The sequence below is a fragment of the Anolis sagrei genome, chromosome 7, assembly GCF_037176765.1.
Source record: "Anolis sagrei isolate rAnoSag1 chromosome 7, rAnoSag1.mat, whole genome shotgun sequence".
In the NCBI taxonomy this organism is placed as follows: Eukaryota; Metazoa; Chordata; class Lepidosauria; order Squamata; family Dactyloidae; genus Anolis; species Anolis sagrei.
Genome location: NC_090027.1, coordinates 17,258,064 through 17,281,585, shown reverse-complemented (window position 1 = coordinate 17,281,585; position 23,522 = coordinate 17,258,064). Strand labels below are relative to the sequence as shown.

Below are 23,522 nucleotides of genomic sequence, written 5' to 3'. Positions count from 1 at the left end.
GCAGGTTTCAACCCCCCCTCCCCCGCAAAATTTTCAACCCTCCCCCAAAAAATTTTCAACCCTCCCGAAATTGTTTTCTGGCTACGGCCCTGTTGGAGGCACACTTTTTAAATAAAAGGAATAATGCACACATGCAATCATGCCCTGTGTTTCTTACAAAGTTGTGATGTCTTTGGTCTGACAGTGGTGCAAACAAAGCCTTCTATAGCTAGGTATAGTCATGTTTCCTAAATTAAGCAACGTCTCACGTGTCTATGTGGAATACGGAAAGATAAGAGGATCTGGGAAGAGGGCATGTAGTGAGCTTCAGTAGGGTCACTCAAAACTATATTACCCAAGTTATAGCTGAAGATTATAGTGTGATTTCATTTGGTCTCTGAGGAACAGAATAACAACTTGGTCACGTTATATAACCTCTTGTCCTCATGAAACCTTATAAATTTAAGAGTTACTTTAGACCAAAACAAAAGAAGAACTATAAAGATAATATACCAGTATTTTACTTTGTAGACAGAATAAACATTGTTACAATGGGAAGTTCCTCGGCCAGCGCTTTTTTTTTTTACAAGGCCTCGACTTTAGGTGGTTATTGTTAGGCCAGCGGTTCCCAAACCTCTTCAGTCATGGTGCCTTTAAGAAGACATTTATTTTCTGCAGAACCTTATCACTAATTTGCTTCATCAAATTATATATTTTGGATTGTTTTACATCAATTCAAATACATTTCACAATTTCCTATAACACAGCATTTCTCAACCTGGGGATTGGGACCCCTGGGGGGGGGGGTCGCAAGGAGGATGTCAGAGGAGTCGCCAAAGACCATCAGAAAATACAGTATTGGCTGAAGACCGCGCACTGCTGGTATATGACACTGAAAAAATTAGGGAAGTGCAACAAAAGCATCAGTACAAGGTGTTGGAAGTGTAAGGAGAAAGAAGGTTCATATTTTCATATCTGGTGGACCTGTAAAATGGCAAAAGAATATTGGAAAGGGGTTCAAAAAGAACTACAGGAAATTCTAAAAATTAAAATTCCATGGAAAGCAGAATTGTTCTTATTAGGGATGCATGAGCTGAAAATAGACAAAAACTCAGACAAAATTCTCTTTCTAATAACAACGGCAGCAAGGATTTGTTATGCCAGAAGATGGAAACAAAAGGAAATACCGGACAAGAATGAGAGATTAACAAAAAAAATTGGAAATCAAGAATATGGATAGACTCACTTTCTTAATATCAAAAGGCAAAGGAATGAACATGAAAGAAACAAATTGGGAAAAAGTGTTGGAATACTTCAAGCAAAAGGGAAAAGTGATTCTGAGCTAATCAAGGACGAGATGGAAGGAAGGAAGGGAAAGCGTAAGAAGATGAGGAGAGAAGGAAAAGAAATGAAGAGGAAAAGATGAGAAGATCAGTAGAGGAGACCACTGAAAGACCTCAGGAAGTCAAAAACAAATTTCTTTCTACCTTTTTTTTAATTGGTGATCGGTTCTAAGCTTATACTTATTATTTCACTTTCTCTTTCCCTCTTTTCTCTTTACACTCTCATTTTCCTTTCTACTATCCCACCTCTCTTTTTTTTCGGAGATATCTTTAGCTCTCACATCTTTTAGTGGCTGCGGCCACATTTCTATATTTTAAATGTATATTGAACATTTAATAAAGATATATTAAAAAAAGAAAAGAAAATACAGTATTTTCTGTTGGCCATGGGGGTTCTGTGTGGGAAGTTTGGCCCAATTATATCGTTGGTGGGATTCAACAATCAGAGAATGATCTGATTGTAGGTGAACTATACATCCCAGCAACTACAACTTCCAAATGTCAAGGTCTATTTTCTGCAAACTGCACCAGTGTTCACATTTGGGCATATTGAGTATTGGTGACAAGTTTGGCCCAGATCCATCATTGTTTGCATCCACACAGCTCTCTGGATGTAGGTGAACAACAACTCCAAAACCCAAGGTCAATGTCCACCAAACCTTCCAGTATCTGTTGGTCATGTGAGTATTGTGTGCCAAGTTTGGTTTAATTCCATCATTGATGGAGCTCAGAATGCTCTTTGATTGTAGGTTAACTATAAATCCCAGCAACTACAACTCCCAAATGACAAAATCCATTTCCTGCCCCCAACCCCACTAATACTCAAATTTGGGCACATCAGGTATTTGTGCCAAATTTGGTCCAGTGAATGAAAATACATCCTGCATATCAGACATTTGCATTACGATTCATAACAGTAGCAAAATTACAGTTATGAAGTAGCAACAAAATAATTTTATAGTTGGGGGTCAGCACAACATGAGAAACTGTATTAAGGGGTCGCGGCTATAACACACTGCTATAACACATCTAGTTTTTGAGTAAATTCTACTCTTGATATTTTATGAATATCTAATTTTCTTAAATGTCTTTCATCTCAAAAACAGTAGATTAAAAAAATTCAAAAAATAAATATGGAATCTAGATGAAAAGTTGACTACTTGTCAAATACAATATTGAAATGTAAAACCAGTAAATAGAGACCTGATACCAAAAAGTATAGCACAAAGTAGCTATTAAAGAAACTGTAAATCAAACAGTTCAACTCATGTGGTTTTACTTTAAAATCCATTTCAAATTTCTTTGTTGTTTGTTTGTTTTGGCAGAACCACTGTGATGCTATTGTGGAACCTTACAAATTCTAGAACTCCACAGGATGTTTCATCACATTTAAGGGAGGGCCATAGCATTATAGTTGTATAGTTCTTCCTCTTCATCTTGGAAAGAAGTGGAGTGCCGCAGGGTTCCGTCCTGGGCCCGGTCCTGTTCAACATCTTTATTAATGACTTAGATGAAGGGTTAGAAGGCAGGATCATCAAGTTTGCAGATGACACCAAATTGGGAGGGATAGCCAATAGTCCAGAGGACAGGAGCAGGATTCAAAATGATCTTGACAGATTAGGCAGTGGTTCTCAACCTTCCTAATGCCATGACCCCCTAGTACAGGTCCTCATGTTATGGTGACCCCCCAACCATAATGTTATTTTCGTTGCTACTTCATAACTGTCATTTTGCTCCTGTTATGAATCGTAATGTAAATATCTGATATGCAAGATGTATTTTCATTCGCTGGATCAAATTTAGCACAAATACCCGATACGCCCAAAATTTGAATACTGGTGGGGTTGGGGGTGATTGATTTTGTCATTTGGTAATGCTGGAGTCGCTGGGATTTATAGTTCACCTTAAATCTAAGAGCCTTTTGAACTCCATCAATGATGGAATTGAATCAAACATGGCACACAGAATTCCTATGACCAAGAGAAAACACTGGGATGGTCTGGTGGACATTGACCTTGAGTTTTTGGAGTTGTAGTTCACCTACATCCAGAGATCACTGTGGACTCAAGCAATGATGGATCTGGATCAAACTTGGCACAAATACTCAATATGCCCAAACGTGAACACTGATAGAGTTTGGAGAAAATAGACCTTGCCATTTGGGAGTTCTAGTTGTTGGGATTTATAGTTCATCCACAATGAAATAGCATGCTGAACCCCACCAACGATAGAATTGGACCAAACTTTCCACACAGAACCCCCATGACCAACGGAAAATACTATGTTTTCTGATGGGCTTTGGTGACCCCTCTGACACCCCCTCGCGACCCCCTCGCGACCCGACCTCCAGGTTGAGAAACACTGGATTAGAGAGATGATTGGCCAAAACTAACAAAATGAAGTTCAACAGTGACAAATGCAAGATACTCCACTTTGGCAGGAAAAACGAAATGCAAAGATACAAAATGGGGGGCAATGCCTGGCTCGAGAGCAGTACGTGTGAAAAAGATCTTGGAGTCCTTGTGGACAACAAGTTAAACATGAGCCAACAATGTGATGTGGCGGCAAAAAAAGCCAATGGGATTTTGGCCTGCATCAATAGGAGCACAGTGTCTAGATCTAGGGAAGTAATGCTACCCCTCTATTCCGCTTTGGTTAGACCACACCTGGAATATTGTGTCCAATTCTGGGCACCACAATTCAAGAGAGAGATTGACAAGCTGGAATGTGTCCAGAGGAGGGCGACTAAAATGATCAAGGGTCTGGAGAACAAGCCCTATGAGGAGTGGCTTAAGGAGCTGGGCATGTTTAGCCTGAAGAAGAGAAGGCTGAGAGGAGATATGATAGCCATGTATAAATATGTGAGAGGAAGCCACAGGGAGGAGGGAGCAAGCTTGTTTTCTGCTTCCTTGGAGACTAGGACGTGGAACAATGGCTTCAATCTACAAGAGAGGAGATTCCATCTGAACACGAGGAAGAACTTCCTGACTGTGAGAGCTGTTCAGCAGTGGAACTCTCTGCCCCGGAGTGTGGTGGAGGCTCCTTCTTTGGAAGCTTTTAAACAGAGACTGGATGGTCATCTGTCAGGGGTGATTTGAATGCAATATTCCTGCTTCTTGTCAGGGGGTTGGACTGGATGGCCCATGAGGTCTCTTCCAACTCTTTGATTCTATGATTCTATGATTCTAATGTGAAAGGACCAAGATTGCACTGCAAAATTCTTAGGGTTGCAGTGTTATTTCTGAATTCATCCAGAAACTTAAATTTCTAATTAAAACTAGAATTGATGACAGGGCTGACATGTCTATAGGCAGAGTGAAGCAACCACTGCAAATGTCAAATGCTACAGGATAACAAGCCCAGCAAGCATTCTTCCTGAGCCCTCTGGTCATTGAGAGAAAGAATGGAAAGTTACTTTTACAGTCCACTGTGTTGTAAATTCTAATGAACCTTTTTACAACACTCTGATTCCCTGTTATGATGACTGTGAATCTTGAAGGCAGGGGTATTGAAAGCTGATACGAACATAGAAGATTGTGGTATACAGAGAATTCAAGGCCAAACCAATTTTTTTTTTGCTATATATATTTATTGTGTCAGAAGCAAATTGAGGGTGCAGTTATAATGTATTTAAAAACATAAACAACGTTAAAAACTTGGCATTATGCTAAATGTCCTTTGACCAGAAGCTGGCCACTTGGAGTGCCTTTGATGTCGCTGTGAGAAAGTCCTCCATTGTGCATGTAGCAGGGCTCAGGTTGCATTGTAGTAGATGGTCTGTGGTTTGCTCTTCTCTGCACTTGCATGTCATGAACTCCACTTTATTGTTCCATTTCTTAAGGTTAGCTCTGCATCTTATGGTGTCAGAGCACAGTCTGTTCAATGCCTTCCAGGTTGCCCAGTCTTCTGTGTGCCCAGGGGGGAGTCTATCATCTGGTATCAGCCACTTATTGAGGTTCTGGGTTTTCACCTGCCACTTTTGGCCTCTTGCTTGCCGAGGTGTTCCTGAGAGTATCTTTGTAGATTGTAGGAAACTATTTTTTGATTTAAGGCATTGGCTTGCTGGGTGATATCCTAACGGGATGGGCCAGAAATGTCAATGCCTTGGTCTTTTCATTACTGGCTGCTACTTTCCAATGGATGTCAGGTGGTGCAATACTGGCTAAGTAGTGGGTTTTTTTTTGGGGGGGGGGGATGTCGTGTCAGGAGTGACTTGAGAAACTGCAAATCGCTTCTGGTGTGAGAGAATTGGCCATTTGCAAGGAACCTTCCCAGGGGACGCCAGGATGTTTTGATGTTTTACCATCCTTGTGAGAGGCTTCTCTCACATCCCTGCATGAGGAGCTGAAGCTGATAGAGGGAGCTCATCCGTGCTCTTCCCGGATTCGAACCTGCGACCTGTCGGTCTTCAGTCCTGCTGGCACAGCGGTTTAACCCACTGCACCACCGGGAGATCCTTCTCCGGTGGGGCTGAGCATAGACATCTTGTGATTATTTGTGGCATGTGTCATTAAGAGCCACATTCACTGTTTTAACGTGATGAGATGTATTCCATACCGGGCATGCATATTCAGCAGCAGAGTAGCAAAGCGCAAGGGCAGATGCCTTCACTGTGTCTGGTTGTGATCCCCAGGTTGTGACAATAGCTTTTCTGCTACTGCACTATTATACGAATAGCCCGAACAAGGCCTGGAGAATGATATAGTCAAAGATGTTTCTGCTGAATAGCCAAAAATGCTGCCTGTTGCAGAAAGGATTGCTAGAAAAAGTATATATTTTGGGCAGCTTGGTGAACTTTGTTGTTAAGATTATTACTCTAAAATTACTTTTGGTCAAGGTTCACATTGATATTTGGTGTTTACATTTCTATATTCCCCTAGGGCTGCTAAAGGGCATTCCATAGTTTTTGCTGTGATAGCTATCTGTCGTCATCAAGATCCAAACAAATTATTTCTTTCTTAAGACGATTATGTTCTTGACATCATCGGAACAGTTTCACAGTGTAACTGGTGTTACTGTCTAGAGTTTTGGACCATCTATGATTTGGATTTTATCCAAGAAGGTAGGAATCAGTGGAGTATTGTCAAAATATGGCACTCGTGCCAAGCAGTGTCGTTCTTTGTCACTGTGCTATTGTGTTCCTATCTGATGATTTTATTCAGATATTTTGTCTATCAATTTGGAATGGCTCCCAGAATACTTATAATAGATGCTTTCTTTTCCCAGAAGCACTCATTCTCAGCCTGTAAGTCTGATATTTCATAGTTTCTTCCTCCCATCTTTGCGCCATGGTGGCACAATGGGTTAGACCCTTGTGTTGCTGAACTGCTGACCTGGCAGTTCAAATCCGCAAGATGGGGTGAGCTCCCATCTATCAGCTCCAGCTCCTGCCAGCCTAGCAGTTCAAAACCATTTGCCAGCAATTTGATGTCAATAGATAATAACAAAGCAGCATAATAACAATTAAAACAATAAATAGAACATTCATTAAAAACAATAAAAAGTATTAACAGCCATATCATCATTCAGTCGAATTCCATCTCCAAAGTGTTATTTATGTCTGCTGTCCAAACGCCTGATCCCAGAACCACAACTTCAATTTCTTCCTAAAAGACAGGAAGGATGAAGCCGACCTTACCTCTGTGGGGAGTGAGTTACATAGGTGGGGGGCACAGTCAAGAAGATGACATTCTGATTCAATTTTACTCACAATCAGAGCAGACCAATTGGCATCAGCAAGGTTTACATAAGTGGTGACTAACATGACCCATTTAATGAAAAGGGCCAACTTTAGTTGGGACTAACTACAGAATTTCTGCTTTAAAGTTTTTAATTGAAAGGGATTAATTTGTTTTGAAATGTATGAAATTACTGTTTTTATTGTATATTTAATTATGTATGCATTGGAGGCATCAAGTTGTTGCCGACTGGAAGCCGCCCTGAATCCGCCCTGAAGTGTGGGGTACCAATATCTGAAATAATAAATAAATAAATAGTTGGGATTTCGACCAACAAGTCGAAAAAGAATAGGAAAATGCCACTATTGTTATACGGTTCTTCTTCTTCTACTCCACTTTGGCAGGAAAAACGAAATGCAAAGATACAGAATGGGGGACAATGCCTGGCTCGAGAGCAGTACGTGTGAAAAAGATCTTGGTGTCCTTGTGGACAACAAGTTAAACATGAGCCAACAATGTGATGTGGCGGCAAAAAAAGCCAATGGGATTTTGGCCTGCATCAATAGGAGCATAGTGTCTAGATCTAGGGAAGTAATGCTACCCCTCTATTCCGCTTTGGTTAGACCACGCCTGGAATATTGTGTCCAATTCTGGGCACCACAATTCAAGAGAGATATTGACAAGCTGGAATGTGTCCAGAGGAGGGCGACTAAAATGATCAAGGGTCTGGAGAACAAGCCCTATGAGGAGCGGCTTAAGGAGCTGGGCATGTTTAGCCTGAAGAAAAGAAGGCTGAGAGGAGATATGATAGCTATGTATACATATGTGAGAGGAAGCCACAGGGAGGAGGGAGCAAGCTTGTTTTCTGCTTCCCTGGAGATTAGGACATGGAACAATGGCTTCAAACTACAAGAAAGGAGATTCCATCTGAACATGAGGAAGAACTTCCTGACTGTGAGAGCCGTTCAGCAGTGGAACTCTCTGCCCCGGAGTGTGGTGGAGGCTCCTTCTTTGGAAGCTTTTAAACAGAGGCTGGATGGCCATCTGTCGTGGGTGATTTGAATGCAATATTCCTTCTTCTTGGCAGGGGGTTGGACTGGATGGCCCATGAGGTCTCTTCCAACTCTTGTATTCTAGGGAACATAGATGGTTGCTAACACCAATGTTCTGTTTCTTGGAACCTTCTATGAGCCACATGGACTCCTAAAAATGCAAAATCAGCAAACCACAGAACTGACTCATGCTCTACTTCTGTTTTTGAAAAATGTTTATGTTTTTTACGTTAAAAGATGTAAGAAACTCTGAAAACTGTTCATTTAGAATATTTACACCACAGCCTTCAACCACATTTTCCCAGCTATCGAACAGCTATCTGGCATGACAGTCCCTCGCCCTCAGGTTTACAATTGAAATAGAGCAACTAAAGAAAAGGGAGTGGTGAGATGGAAATAAAGTTCAGCCAATTCTGGCTGTTTTTCCTCCCTGCCGTAGAGACCACAGCAAGGCGATTGGAGCTTGAAGGAGGGAGTTTCGTAAGCTGCCAAGAGCAGAGATGGCCCACTTGACAGCACCCAGATGTTTTTTAATTGCATTTCCCATAGTCCCTCCCCATTAGCTATGACGAGCCCCAACATCATCTAGAGCAGTGGTTCTCTACCTTCCTAATGCGCAACCCCTTAATATAGTTCATCATCTTGAGGTGACCCCCAACCATAAAATTATTTTTGTTGCTACTTCATAAATTCATTTTGCTACTGTTATGAATTGTGATGTAAATATCTGAGATGCAGGATGTATTTTGATTCTCTGGACAAAATTTGGCACACATACCCAATACACCCAAATTTGAATACTGGTGGGGTTGGGGGGAAATTGATTTTGTCATTTGGGAGTTGTAGTTGCTGGGATTACTAGTTCACCTACAATCAAAGTGCATTCTGAACTCCACCAATGATGGAATTGATCCCAACTTGGCCCACAGAATTCCCATGACCAACAGAAAATACTGGAAGGGTTTGATGGGCATTGACCTTGAGTTTTGGAGTTGTAGTTCACCTACATCCAAAGAGCACAGTGGATGCAAACAATGATGGATCTGAACCAAAGTGCATTCTGAACTCCACCAATGATGGAATTGATCCCAATTTGGCACACAGAATTCCCATGACCAACAGAGAATACTGGAAGGGTTTGGTGACCTTGAGTATGGGAGTTGTAGTTCACCTGCATCCAGAGAGCACAGTGGACCCAAACAGTGATAAATCTGTACCAAAGTGCATTCTGAACTCCACCAATGATGGAATTGATTCCAAATTGGTACACAGAATTCCGATGACCGACAGAAAATACTGGAAGCGTTTGGTGAGCATTGACTTTGAGTTTTGGAGTTGTAGTTCACCTACATCCAGAGAGTACAGTGGACGCAAACAATGATGGATCTGAACCAAAGTGCATTCCGAACTCCACCAATGATGGAATTGAACCTAACTTGGCACACAGAATTCCCATGACCGACAAAAAATACTGGAAGGGTTTGGTGGGCATTGACCTTGAGTATGGGAGTTGTAGTTCACCTGCATCCAGAGAGCACAGTGGACTCGAACAGTGATGGATCTGAACCAAACTTGGCATGAATACCCAAATGTGAACATTGGTGGAGTTTGGGGAAAATAGAATTTGACGTTTGGGAGTTATAATTGCTGGGATTTATAGTTCACCTACAATCAAAGAGCATTCTGAACCCCACCAATGATTGATTGGGCCAAACTTCCCACACAGAATCTCTATGACTAACAGAAAAGACTGTGTTTTCTGATGGTCTTTGGCAACCCCTCTGACACCTCCTTGTGGCCCCCCCTCCCGGGGTCCCGACTTTCAGGTTGAGAAATGCTGATCTAGAGGACCAGAGACTGCCTAACTAACACCAGAGATGGTTGTTCCCAGAACAGGGTGCAAAGATGCTATCATAGCACCGCACACCACAGATTTAGTGCTGCTAGAATAGGCAGAAGAGGTGTGCTAGTACCTTGTTGCAATGTGTGTGCTGTGTTGGCAAAATTCTCTTTGTCACCAGTAAAGCAACTACAAATCCTACATTAAAAAAACTCTGTCCATATAACTTTATTGGAGCTTATCAAGAGTACCTGAACGTTCTCTCTGAGATAACGGAATAAAAGTCTTGTCTATAAACCTAAGTACACTTCTCATGGGACACCCATGCTCAGTTTCACATGGCCTGATGCCTCCTGGATCATTGGTTCCCAACCTTTGGTCCTCCCGGTGTTTTGGACTTCAACTCCCAGAAATCCTGGCCAGCTCACCAGTTTTTAGAAACTGTGGGAGCTGAAGTCCAAAACACCTGGAGGACCAAAGTTTGGGAACCACTGATCTAGATGCATAGGAGTACAATTGCTAACATATATGGTTTCGTGGAAATGGCCCATTGTACTCAACTGCTAAAGTGTATCCAATTGGAATCTTAGGGAAAGCCAAGAAGAAAACCATCATACGCTTCCTAAGAAAGGAGTCCCAAGTAAGGAGCTGCCACCAAGAAGGCCCTCACATGTGCCTGCCAAATGTGCCTGGGGATAATGGGCTTTGTCGCTAGGCCTGCCCTCTCCTTGTTAGCAGCTACATGAGTTGTGGATACAAAACAATCCCGTCCACATTCGACATAGCTGCACACATTGAATTTGGTTATATAAATTTTTGCTTTGGCTGTTATTATTAGGCCGATGCAGATCATTGGAGGTTTTGATGTTGCTAAGAATGTACTAAAATTAGCACATCTATAATATATGAAAATGCTCTGTGCATAATGAGTACCTTAAAAACAAAAGAACCAATGAACGAAATCACACCAAATTTGGCAACAAAACATCTCACGACACAAGGAGTGACCATCACTCAAAAAATTATGATTTTGTCATTTGGGAGTTGTATCTCACCTACAATCAAAGAGCATTCTGAACTCCACCAATGATGGAATTGAACCAAACTTGGCACACAGGACTCCCCTGATCAACAGAACACACTAGAAGCGTTTGGTGGGCATTGACCTTGAGTTTTGGAGTTGTAGTTCACCTACATCTAGAGAGTACTGTGGACTCAAACAATGATGGATCTGGACCAAACTTGGCATGAATACTTGGTTTATTTCCAAGGGTGACTGAGATGTAAGAAAATGAATTAGCACACAATATAAAATATACAACAATGTATTAAAGATAAGAAAGTCAAACATCATTTCTTTTCTTTTTCTCAGGAGGGGAGTGATGGCAGTGGTGTGCATGTGGACAAAGAATTGGGCCAAATGGGATCCAATCTAGCTGTCCACATGGTCACTCACATGCCAGAGTATTCAACAGCTTTGCGTACTGTGAAACAAAATCTGGTTAAAGAGGAAAAGATCTGAATTCTGCCCAGAAGTCATTGTGGATGAACATGGTATGTTTGGGGCGAACATAGTATGTTTACTCACATACACTTGCTTTCACTTAAATCTCATTTATTCCAGTGTGTATGGCTAAGGGTGCACCTACATTGTAGAATTAATGCAGTTTGGTGCCACTTTCGCTGCCATGGCTCAATGACTAAAATATAGTGAAAATAATAATAATAATAATAATAATAATAATAATAATAATAATAATAATACAAAAGCACAACTCTGTGGCCCAAATGATTCACTGGAACTTATGTCACAAGTACCACCTGCCAGCAGTAAAGAATTGGTGGGATCATAAACCTGCAAAGGTAGTGGAATATGATCACACAAAAATACTGTGGGATTTTCGAATCCAGACTGACAAAAAATTGGAACACTATACACCAGACATCATGATTGTGGAAAAGAAAAAAGTCTGGATTATTGATGTTGCCATTCCAGGTGACAGTAGCATTGAGGAAAAACAACAGGAAAAACTCAGCCGTTATCAGGACTCAAAATTGAACTGCAAAGGCTCTGGCATAAACCAGCCCAGGTGGTCATCAGCACACTGGGTGCTGTGCCAAAAGATCTCAGCCAGCATTTGGAAACAATGACAATCACAATCACAATCTGTCAACTGCAAAAGGCCACCTTACTTGGATCTGCACACATCATTCAAAAATACATCACACAGTCCTAAACACTTGGGAAGTGTTTGGCTTGTGATTTTGTAATACGAAATCCGGCATATAGATCTCATTTGCTGTGACATACTGTGCTTTTGTGTCAGTAAAATAATAATAATAACTGTGCGGTTTTCTGGCATTGTATATTTCTGCCACTTCTGTGATTGTTCATTTGTATTTTGATTCTGTAGCCCACTTGTCGGTGGATGTCCAGAATCAGTAGCATCCACCATGGTTCTTTTTTCCTGGGTGTTGACCGAGCCAGTATAGACTTCGTTTTAGTTTGCTTCTCCATAGTGCGAATGGGTTAGGTGCTCTTCGTTCCACTCCTCAGCTGAGACCTCTCTGGCTTGGTTGGACCTGCTGGTAGTTACACTACCACCAGCACAGCTCTCACCATCCTTGGAGCAGTTAAGCCCCCCAAAGGCTCTGGCATAAACTAGTACAGGTGGTCCCAGTGGTCACTGGCACACTGGGTGCCATGCCAAAAGATCTCAGCCAGCATTTGGAAACAATAAACATTGACAAAATCATGATCTGTCAACTGCAAAAGGCCACCTTACTTGGATCTGTGCGCATTATTCGAAAATACATCACACAGTCCTAGACGCTTGGAAAGAAGGAGGAGGAGTAGGAGGAGGAGGAAGAAGAAGAAGAACTTTATTTTTCTACCACTGCTTCATCTCCCTGATGGGACTCAGGGCAGCTTACATTGGGCCAAGCCCAAAAAACATCCATTCAAAACAAGGCAAAAAAAATTAAAACAGTGTACAACCAACATCTCCGACCGCATCTCGACCTACGACCCCACCAGGACTTTGAGATCTTCCGGGGGGGCCCTGCTCTCGATCCCGCCTGTTTCACAAGCATGACTAGCGGGGACGAGAGATAGGGGCTTCTCGGTGGTGGCTCCTCGGCTGTGGAACACCCTTCCCGTGGACATTAGACTGGCTCCTTCCCCGATGATATTCCGCAGGAAATTAAAGACTTGGTTGTTCAAGAAGGTGTTTGAACAAGAAGTGCAATGATTGGTAATGACTATAGGAATGGAGCAACGGAAAATGATACTGGATTGTGGTTTGGACGATGAGACGACGCTGAATGGTTGTGTAGTAATGACTATGTTTTTGTTTAATGCTGGATTGTGAATTGTTTTTATACTGTGTCTTGAATTTTGTTCTTCCTATGTTGTACACCGCTGTGAGTCGCCCCCGGGCTGAGAACAGCGGTATATAAGCAAAGTAAATAAATAAATACATAAATACATAAATAAACATCATAAGCAATAAAACAGACATCATAAGCAACAACCAGAAATACTTCTAGTCTCGGGGAGGGGGGGGGGGGTGCTGGTGTACAAACAAGTTGGAGAATAGGCTGGTAAAAAAAGATGGATAGAACATATCGCAGCATAGGAATAGAGCAGTTGTAATAGGATCATTTTAACTTAAGAATACAGTAATCAAATACAGGAACTTGATTTTAGGCAATGGTTAGGGGCCATCTGTCAAAGGGATCGTCAGTCGAATGCACAACGTAACATCTATGTCTTTAGTTCCTTACAAAATGTGGATAGGAAGGGTGCTAACCTGGTCTCCCTGGGGAGGGAATTCCAGAGACGAGGGGCCACCACCGAGAATACCCTTTCTCTCGTCCCCACCAACCGTGCCTGAGACGGGGTGGGAACGAGATAAGAGCCTCCCCAGAAGATCTTGTGTTTGACTTGTGATTTTGTGATACGAAATTCAGTATATAGATCTCATTTGCTGTGACATACTGTGTTTTTGTGTCAGTAAAATAACAACAATTTTGACATGTGATATATCACTATCATTAAAAATAACATAATTGCACATACATATTTCTGATCACATTCACTTACATACAATGACATTTCAAAGATGAGTGATTGAATGAACTGTGCCCCGTTGAGTCTGGGAAATCTGGCGATCCACTGTGGCAATGCATTTGTTCTGATAAGCAATGAAGAATAGCCTTGCAAATGGGAGAATATCATGGTAGCAAGCAAAAGATTTGCCGTTTAGAAATATAATAAACAGAAATAAAAAAAGTAGCCAGGACTCTGGTACTTTGTTTCTGGAATTTAAATAAAGCTACATTCGATTTTCAGTGCTTTTTTTCTCAGTGTGTACAAAAAAAAGTGCTCGGTCGGACTTTACATCGCAATAAAACATGAACATAAAGCCTTGTAAAAACAATGTAAAATCAAATGAGCCGTGATTGAAAATTGGAGGAAAGACTTTATGTCAAGTCAGCTGTGGATCTGGAATCTGCTCAGGTGAGTATGCTACAAGTACCTGTTACTTAACAACAATTTCCTCTGCTACTGTACTATGCCCTTTGCCCTGTTGTTACTTAATCGTTTTTATCGGTATTGTTATCACAGTGTTTGGGGAGATTCAGGTGAGCTATAAACATGTGTTTACCCTTGGCTTCTTACCAGCTACTTGTGAGACTGAAATGTGATGTTTCCACCAAGGTCTATTGTCTGCAACCTACGATGTTACCTTTTTTTTTCCAGGGTCTTCCAAACTCTGGCGTTATCCTTTTCGAGTAATGTTCAGCCGATGGAATGGAAAGGCCAGTGTGTAAGAAGGAGCTAGTTCTACACAACTGCTGGATTTTTCAATACCTTTGGATGAAGTGCAAACAAGTACTGGAGACCTGAGATTTCATTTCATGTATTTATTTATTTACAGCTTTTATATTCCGCCCTTCTCACCCCGCAGGAAACTCAGGGCGGATTACAGTGTACACATATATGGCAAACATTCAATGCCAATTTTTGACATACAAACATATACAGACATACACAGAGGCTATTTAACTTTTTCTGGCTGCCAGGGGAGCTGTCGCTTTCGTCCATCTGCGACGCTGATGAAGCACTTCCGCATTCCCCGCATGCTTCCCCGCTGGAATGCTTTGCTGGAGTCTTCCTTATGGCCTCATAAATCAGTTAATTTAGCCTCCCCACACTTTAAGGTGGTACCTTATTTTTCTACTTGACAGACAGAATCATAGAATCAAAGAGTTGGAAGAGACCTCATGGGCCATCCAGTCCAACCCCCTGCCAAGAAGCAGGAATATTGCATTCAAATCACCCCTGACAGATGGCCATCCAGCCTCTGTTTAAAAGCTTCCAAAGAAGGAGCCTCCACCACACTCCGGGGCAGAGAGTTCCAATGCTGAATGGCTCTCACAGTCAGGAAGTTCTTCCTAATGTTCAGATGGAATCTCCTCTCTTGTAGTTTGAAGCCATTGTTCCGCGTCCTAGTCTCCAAGGAAGCAGAAAACAAGCTTGCTCCCTCCTCCCTGTGGCTTCCTCTCACATATTTATACATGGCTATCATATCTCCTCTCAGCCTTCTCTTCTTCAGGCTAAACATGCCCAGCTCCTTAAGCCGTTCCTCATAGGGCTTGTTCTCCAGACCCTTGATCATTTCGGGTTGCAAAAGTCGACAACAGGCGACACACAATTGGTTGGAAACCCACTCCAACCCGGGCTGGCTTCGAACTCATGACCTTTAAAGTAGCTAGCTGTTCCTGTTCTTTGGCCCGCAGCCCCTTCGCTGTGTTCCTTATGCTCTTCTCATCAGGCTGATCACTATTTTCCTTTGGCAGGAAGACAAAGGCAAAGCAGTTGCTGGGCAGTTCTGTTCCCACCATCACTCATTAGTAATTACCTTTTCCTTTCCCTTGCAAAAGCTGCCCATATATTATTTTTAACATCTCTCAAAAGTCTGGGCTCAACATGAGCTTTAGCCTTCAGCTGCACATAAGCTATCAAATCAGTGCAGCTTGACACCACTTCAACTGACATGATTGAATGGAATTGTGGGTGTTGTAGTGCGACAAGGTCTTTTTTGCCAAGGAGTGCTAGTGCTCACCAAACTACAACTCCCACGAGTCCCCAAATAAATTTCCAAATAAACAAAAGGGCAGAACACCAAATACACACTTAAACTTCAGGACACTAGGTCTAGAGTAGTACTTATCAACCTTCCTAATGCCACGGCTCCTTTATACAGTTCCTCGTGGTGTAGTGACCCCCAACCATAAAATTATTTTTGTTGCTACTTCACAACTGTCAATTTGCTGCTGTGATGAATTGTAAAATAAATATTTAATATGCAGGACGTATTTTCATTCACTGGACCAAATTTGGCACAAATACCCGATACACCCAAATGGGAATACTGGAGGTTGAGGAAGGACTGATTTTGTCATTTGGGAGTTGTAGCTGCTGGGATTTATAGTTCACCTACAATCAAAGAGCATTTTGAACTCCACCAGCAATGGAATTGAGCCAAACTTGGCACACAGAACTCCCATGAGCAACAGAAAATACTGGAAGGGTTTGGTGGGCATTGACCTTGAGTTTTGGAGTTGAAGTTCACCTACATCCAGAGAGAACTGTGGACTCAAACAATGATGGATCTGGACCAAACTTGACATGAAAATTCAATATGCCCAATTGTGAACACTGGTGGGGTTTGGGGAAAACAGACTTTGACATTTGGGAATTGTAGTTGCTGGGATTTATAGTTCACCTACAATCAAAGAGCATTCTGAACTCTACCAACAATGGAATTGAACCAAACTTGGCACACAGAACTCCCATGACCAACATAAAATACTAGAAGGGTTTGGTGGGTATTGACCTTGAGTTTTGGAGTTGTAGTTCATCTACATCCAGACAGCACTGTGGACTCAAACAATGATGGATCTGGACCAAACTTGACACAAACACTCAATATACCCAAATGTGAACAGTGGTGGAGTTTATTGACAGATATTGACATTTGGGAGTTGTAGTTGTTGGGATTTATAGTTCCCCTACAATCAAAGATGATTCTGAACCCACCAATTGGGCCAAACTTCCCACACAGAACCCCCATGACCAACAGAAAATACTGTGTTCTGAGATGGTCCTTGGCGACCCTTCTGACACCCCCCTCATGACCCCGCTTGCGACCCCCCCAGGGGTCCCGACCCCCAGGTTGAGAAACACTGCTCTTGCAGACAAACCAAGCTGAAGTCCTCCAAATGGCTGTGGATAATGGAAAAACCTCTCCTTTATCCTCACCTGTCTACAAATGGAAGAAATACCTCTTTGCAAAAAGCTTACAAAAGAACAGAGTGGAGTGCATTCACTTTATCTCCAGATCAGGACAGAATGCCTATTAATAGATCAGAGGGGATGATAAGACACTGGAACACTGCAGCACGGGACTTGTAAATAAGAGGAAGACAGGAATCAGAATAGCTAAGAAAACAGCTAAGGGAGGGGAAAACCCTCAATTAGGGATTGCAGTCTTTGTGTCCAAATGTTCACTTCTGTAAAAAGCGGAGGGCTCATATTCTTCTTCTCTCTAAAGAATATTGGTTCCATTTTATGATCTGCATATATTCATTCATTCCTAGCTTTAGACATTGATGCTTCCAATCAAGTGCTATTTCAGTCCTGACTGCTAGCAGTGTTGATCACACAATTGTTATTTTTGTCCCATAAGATCTTCCATATGGAGTAAAAGAAGAATTAATGGATTTAAGAGAGGTCATGCCATATAATCTCCTTGGACTGAAAGCCTACAGGACATGCTTATTTCAGAGGACACACTTATTGGATAGGATACACTGGTGAATGCTGGAGGTTTAGTCAAAACAGTGGAAATAGCTATCCAGGGTTCTGAACCTAGTTGGAACATAAGGTTCAGCATCTTGGACACCTCCTTTATGGTTTGGACTAAAATTCATTATTGTCGAAGGCTTTCATGGCTGGAATCACTAGGTTCTTATGGGTTTTTTCAGGCTATAGGGCCATGTTCTAGAGGCATTTCTCCTGACGTTTCGCCTGCATCTATGGCAAGCATCCTCAGAGGTAGTGAGGTCTGTTGGAATTAGGACAATGGGTTTATATATCTGTGGAATGGCTGGGGTGGGGCAAAGAGCTCTTCTCTGCTGGAGCTAGGTGTGAATGTTTCAACTGACCACCTTCATTAGCGTTTGTGGCAGGCTCAGGCCTGCCTGAGCCTGGGAAAATCTTTTGTTGAGAGGTGTTAAGATGTGCCTTGTTGTTTCCTCTCTGCTGTTGTAATTTTAGAGTTTTTTTAATACTGGTAGCCAGATTTTGTTCATTTTCATGGTCTCTTCCTTTCTGTTGAAATTGTCCACATGCTTGTGGATTTCAGTGGCTTCTCTGTGTAGTCTGACATGGTGGTTGTTGGTGTGGTCCAGCATTTCTGTGTTCTCAAATAATATGCTGTGTCCAGGCTGGTTCATCAGGTGCTCTGCTATGGCTGACTTCTCTGGTTGAAGTAGTCTGCAGTACTTTCATGTTCCTTGATTCGTGTTTGGGCGCTGCGTTTGGTGGTCCCTATGTAGACTTGTCCACAGCTGCATGTTATACGATAGGCTCCTGCAGAGGTGAGAGGATCCCTCTTGTCCTTTGCTGAACATAGCATTTGTTGGATTTTCTTGATGGGTTCAAATGCTAATGAAGGTGGTCAGTTGAAACATTCACACCTAGCTCTAGCAGAGAAGAGCTCTTTGCCCCACCCCAGTCATTCCACAGATATATAAACCCATTGTCCTAATTCCAACAGACCTCACTGCCTCTGAGGATGCTTGCCATAGATGCAGGCGAAACGTCAGGAGAAATGCCTCTAGAACATGGCCTATAGCCCGAAAAAACCCACAAGAACCTAAAATTCATTTCCTCAGAGACATCTGGGATACTAGCTGCTACCACTTCCCAATGAAGGGACATGGTTATTATGACAACAATGCTTTAAATTATCATGAAAATATTAATATCCCACCTTCTTGTCTACAAAGGCCTTGGCCTTTGTAAGCCGCATCGAGTCCTTTGGGAGATGCTAGCAGGGTACAAATAAAGATAATAATAATAATAATAATAATACAGATTTAAGGATAAAATCAAGTTGATATATTACACAAAGAAGGAAGGGAAAAAAGAGGGAGAGAAGGAAGGAAGGAAAGAAAGAAAAAAGGGAAGGAAGGAATGAAAGAGGGAGAGAAGGAAGGAGAGAAGCAAGGAGAGAAAGAAAGAAAGAAAAGGGAAGGAAGGAAGGAGGGAAAGAAAGAAAAAAAGGAAGGAAGGAAGGAAAAAAGAGGGAGAGAAGGAAGGAGGGAAAGAAAGAAAAAAAGGAAGGAAGGAAGGAAAGAGGGAGAGAAGGAAAGGGAGAAAGAAAGAAAAAAGGGAAGGAAGAGAAAAAAGAGGGGGAGAAGGAAGGAAAGAAAAAAAAAGGAAATGAAGGAATGAAAGAGGGAGAGAAGGAAGGAGAGAAGCAAGAAGAGAAAGAAAGAAAAAGGGAAGGAAGAAAGGAGAGAGGGAAGGAGGGAAAGAAAAAAGAGAAGGAAGAAGGATAGGAAGGAAGGTGAGAAGCAAGAAGAGAAAGAAAGAAAAAAGGGAAGGAAGGAAGGAAGGAAAGAGGGAGAGGAGGAAGGAGAGAAAGAAAGAAAAAAGGGAAGGAAGGAAACTTGAGGGAGAGAAGGAAGGAGAGAAAGAAAAAAGGGAAGGAAGGAAGGAAGGAAGGAAGGAAGGAAGGAAGGAAGGAAAGAGGGAGAGAAGGAAGGAGAAAAAAGAAAGAAAAAGGGGAAGGAAGGAAAGAAAGGAAGGAGGAGAAAAAGAGGGAGGGAAGGTTGGCCACAGCAACGCGTGGCAGGTACAGCTAGTAAATAATAAATGTTCATATCATGATCTGATTACCATGCTCAATATATCCCATATGCATGGGGGTATTGAGATAACTATACAAAAGGTTTGGTTGGGTATTATTATTGGGGGACTTAAATCTAGAAATAGTTTTCTAAGATCTACAGAGACACTCACTGGAACACCTCAGCAAGCGAGAGTCCAAAAGTGGCAGGCTCAAACCCAGAACCTCAACCAATGGCTGATACCAAATGAGAGACTCCCTCCTGGGCACACAGAGGACTGGGCGACCTGGAAGGCATTGAACAGACTGCGCTCTGGCACCACGAGATGCAGAGCCAACCTTCAGAAATGGGGCTACAAAGTGGAATCCTCGACATGTGAGTGTGGAGAAGGGCAAACCACTGACCACCTGCTGCAATGCAACCTGAACCCTGCCACATGCACAACGGAGGACCTTCTTGCAGCAACACCAGAAGCACTCCAAGTGGCCAGATACTGGTCAAAGGACATTTAATCAACTCTCATACTCACAAATTTTGTAATCTGCTTGTTTGCTTTGTTCTGTTAGAAATGTAATATAATTTGACTGGTTGTTCTGACACGACAAATAAATAAATTGGGGGACTCAGGGTGGCTTACAATCCATGGGTAGATCCTCTCTCACTCAGAATCAGTCTCCCTCCCATCTCACCCCCCCCCCCCCCCCGAATCAAGATCCTGGCTACGGGCCTGTCCCCTGGCCCCAGCTATGGGCCAAAGATGGGCCAAAACTAACAAAATGAAGTTCAACAGTGACAAATGCAAGATACTCCACTTTGGCCGAAAAAATGAAATGCAAAGATACAGAATGGGGGACAATGCCTGGCTCGAGAGCAGTACGTGTGAAAAAGATCTTGGAGTCCTCGTGGACAACAAGTTAAACATGAGCCAACAATGTCATGTGGCGGCAAAAAAAGCCAATGGGATTTTGGCCTGCATCAATAGGAGCATAGTGTCTAGATCTAGGGAAGTAATGCTACCCCTCTATTCTGCTTTGGTTAGACCACACCTGGAATATTGTGTCCAAATCTGGGCACCACAATTCAAGAGAGATATTGACAAGCTGGAATGTGTCCAGAGGAGGGTGACTAAAATGATCAAGGGTCTGGAGAACAAGCCCTATGAGGAGCGGCTTAGGGAACTGGGCATGTTTAGCCTGAAGAAGAGAAGACTGAGAGGAGACATGATAGCCATGTATAAATATGTGAGAGGAAGCCACAGGGAGGAGGGAGCAAGCTTGTTTTCTGCTTCCTTGGAGACTAGGACGCGGAACAATGGCTTCAAACTACAAGAGAGGAGATTCCATCTGAACATGAGGAAGAACTTCCTGACTGTGAGAGCCGTTCAGCAGTGGAACTCTCTGCCCCGGAGTGTGGTGGAGGCTCCTTCTTTGGAAGTTTTTAAACAGAGGCTGGATGGCCATCTGTCAGGTGTGATTTGAATGCAATATTCCTGCTTCTTGGCAGAATGGGGTGGGACTGGATGGCCCATGAGGTCTCTTCCAACTCTTTGATTCTATGATTCTATAAGTTGATATATTACACAAAGAAGGAAGGGAAAAAAGAGGAAGAGAAGGAAGGAAAGAAAAAAGGGAAGGAAGGAATGAAAGAGGGAGAGAAGGAAGGAGAGAAGAAAGAAGAGAAAGAAAGAAAAAGGGAAGGAAGGAAGGAGGGAAGGGAGGAGGGAAAGAAAAAAGGGAAGGAAGGAACTCTCTGCCCCGGAGTGTGGTGGAGGCTCCTTCTTTGGAAGCTTTTAAGCAGAGGCTGAATGGCCATCTGTCAGGGGTGATTTGAATGCAATATTCCTGCTTCTTGGCAGAATGGGGTTGGACTGGATGGCCCATGAGGTCTCTTCCAACTCTTTGATTCTATGATTCTAAGGAAAAAAGAGGGAGAGAAGGAAGGAGGGAAAGAAAGAAAAAAGTGAAGGAAGGAAGGAAGGAAGGAAAAAAGAGGGAGAGAAGGAAGGAGAGAAAGAAAGAAAAAAGGAAAGAAGGCTGGAAGGAAAGAGGGAGAGAAGGAAGGAGGGAAGCAAGAAGAGAAAGAAAGAAAAAAGGGAAGGAAGGAAGCAAGAAGAGAAAGAAAGAAAAAAGGGAAGGAAGGAAGGAAGGAAGGAAGGAAGGAAGGAAGGAGAGAAAGAAAGAAAAAGGGGAAGGAAGGAAAGAGAGAAAGGAAGGAGAAAAAGAGGGAGGGAAGGTTGGCCACAGCAACGCGTGGCGGGTACAGCTAGTAAATAATAAATATTCACATCATGATCTGATTACCATGCTCAATATATCCCATATGCATGGGGGGGGGGGGGTATTGGGATAACTATACAAAAGGTTTGCTTGGGTATTATTATTATTATATTACATTTATACCCCACCCTTCTCTTCTCACCCCAGTAGGGGACTCAGGGTGGCTTACAATCCATGGGTAGATCCTCTCTCACTCAGAATCAGTTCCCCCACCCACAACACCCCCCTGAACCCCGAATCAAAATCCTGGCTACGGGCCTGTCCCCTTCCTTCTCTCCCTCTTTTTTCCTTCCTTCCTTCCCCTTTTTCTTTCTCTCCCTCTTTTCTTCTGTCCCTTTTTTCTTTCTTTCTCTCCTTCCTTATCTCCCTCTTTCCTTCCTCCCCTTTTTCTTTTTTTCTCTCCTTCCTTCCCTCCCTCTTTCTTTCCTTCCTTCCTTCCCTTTTTTCTATCTCTCCTTCCATCTCTCCCTCTTTTTCCTTCCTTCCTTCCCTTTTTTCTTTCTTTCTCTTCTTGCTTCTCTCCTTCCTTCTCTCCCTCTTTCCTTCCTTCCTTCCTTCCCTTTTTCTTTCTATCTCTCCTTCTTTCTCTCCCTCTTTTTACTTCCTTCCCTTTTTTCTTTCTTTCTCTCCTTCCTTCTCTCCCTCTTTCCTTCCTTCCTTCTTTCCCTTTTTTCTTTCTATCTCTCCTTCCTTCTCTCCCTCTTTTTCCTTCCTTCCTTCCCTTTTTCTTTCTATCTCTTCTTCCTTCTCTCCCTCTTTTTCCCTCCTTCCTTCCCTTTTTTCTTTCTTTCTCTCCTTCCTTCTCCCCATCTTTTTCCTTCCTTCCTTCCATCCCCTTTTTCTTTCTTTCTCTCCTTCCTTCTCTCCCTCTTTCCTTGTCTCATTCCTTCCTTCCCTTTTTCTTTCTTTCTCTCCTTCCTTCCTTCCCTTTTTTCTTTCTTTCTCTCCTTCCATCCATCCCCTTTTTCTTTCTTTCTCTCCTTCCTTTTCTCCCTCTTTCCTTGCCTCATTCCTTCCTTCCTTCCTTTTTTTTCTTTCTGTCCTTCCTTCTCTTCCTTTTTCATATCATACTATCATACTATCCCCGATGCCTTTGCCCAATGAGTTGGATTCCCAGGGCAGGGGGTGCGAGTCTCCTTGGAGCGCAGCTTGTGGGCGGAGCTTCAGGACAGGCCCCGCCCCCGCCTTCCCCCTCCCCCTCCCTTTGCGGCGGGGCCCTGATTCAGGCGCGGCACGTGCCGGATCCCGGGGCATTTAAACGCCGGCCGGCCTCCAGCCCTGAGAAGGGAGTAGACCCGCCTCCTTCTTGCTTTTCTCCCTTCTCCGGTTCGCTTCCCTCCCTCTCTGAAGCCGCCCCAGCCATGAAAGCCATCCCTGCGCCCGGGATCCGCTTCCTCCGCTCCTTCTCCAGGGACAGCTGGTAAGCA

General features: G+C 42.8%; 1 protein-coding gene across 2 annotated transcripts in view; it reads left to right on the top strand.

Moving 5' to 3' along the window:
* Nucleotides 1–23,282: 23,282 nt before the first annotated feature.
* Nucleotides 23,283–23,522, top strand: part of SLC37A2 (solute carrier family 37 member 2) — a 66,672-nt gene continuing 66,432 nt past the window's right edge. For both annotated transcript variants that reach the window (XM_067470697.1, XM_067470696.1), the window contains exon 1: nucleotides 23,283–23,515. In XM_067470697.1, the coding sequence (XP_067326798.1) occupies nucleotides 23,457–23,515 (59 nt within the window). In that variant the 5' untranslated portion in view covers nucleotides 23,283–23,456. The remainder of the gene's footprint in view (nucleotides 23,516–23,522) is intronic.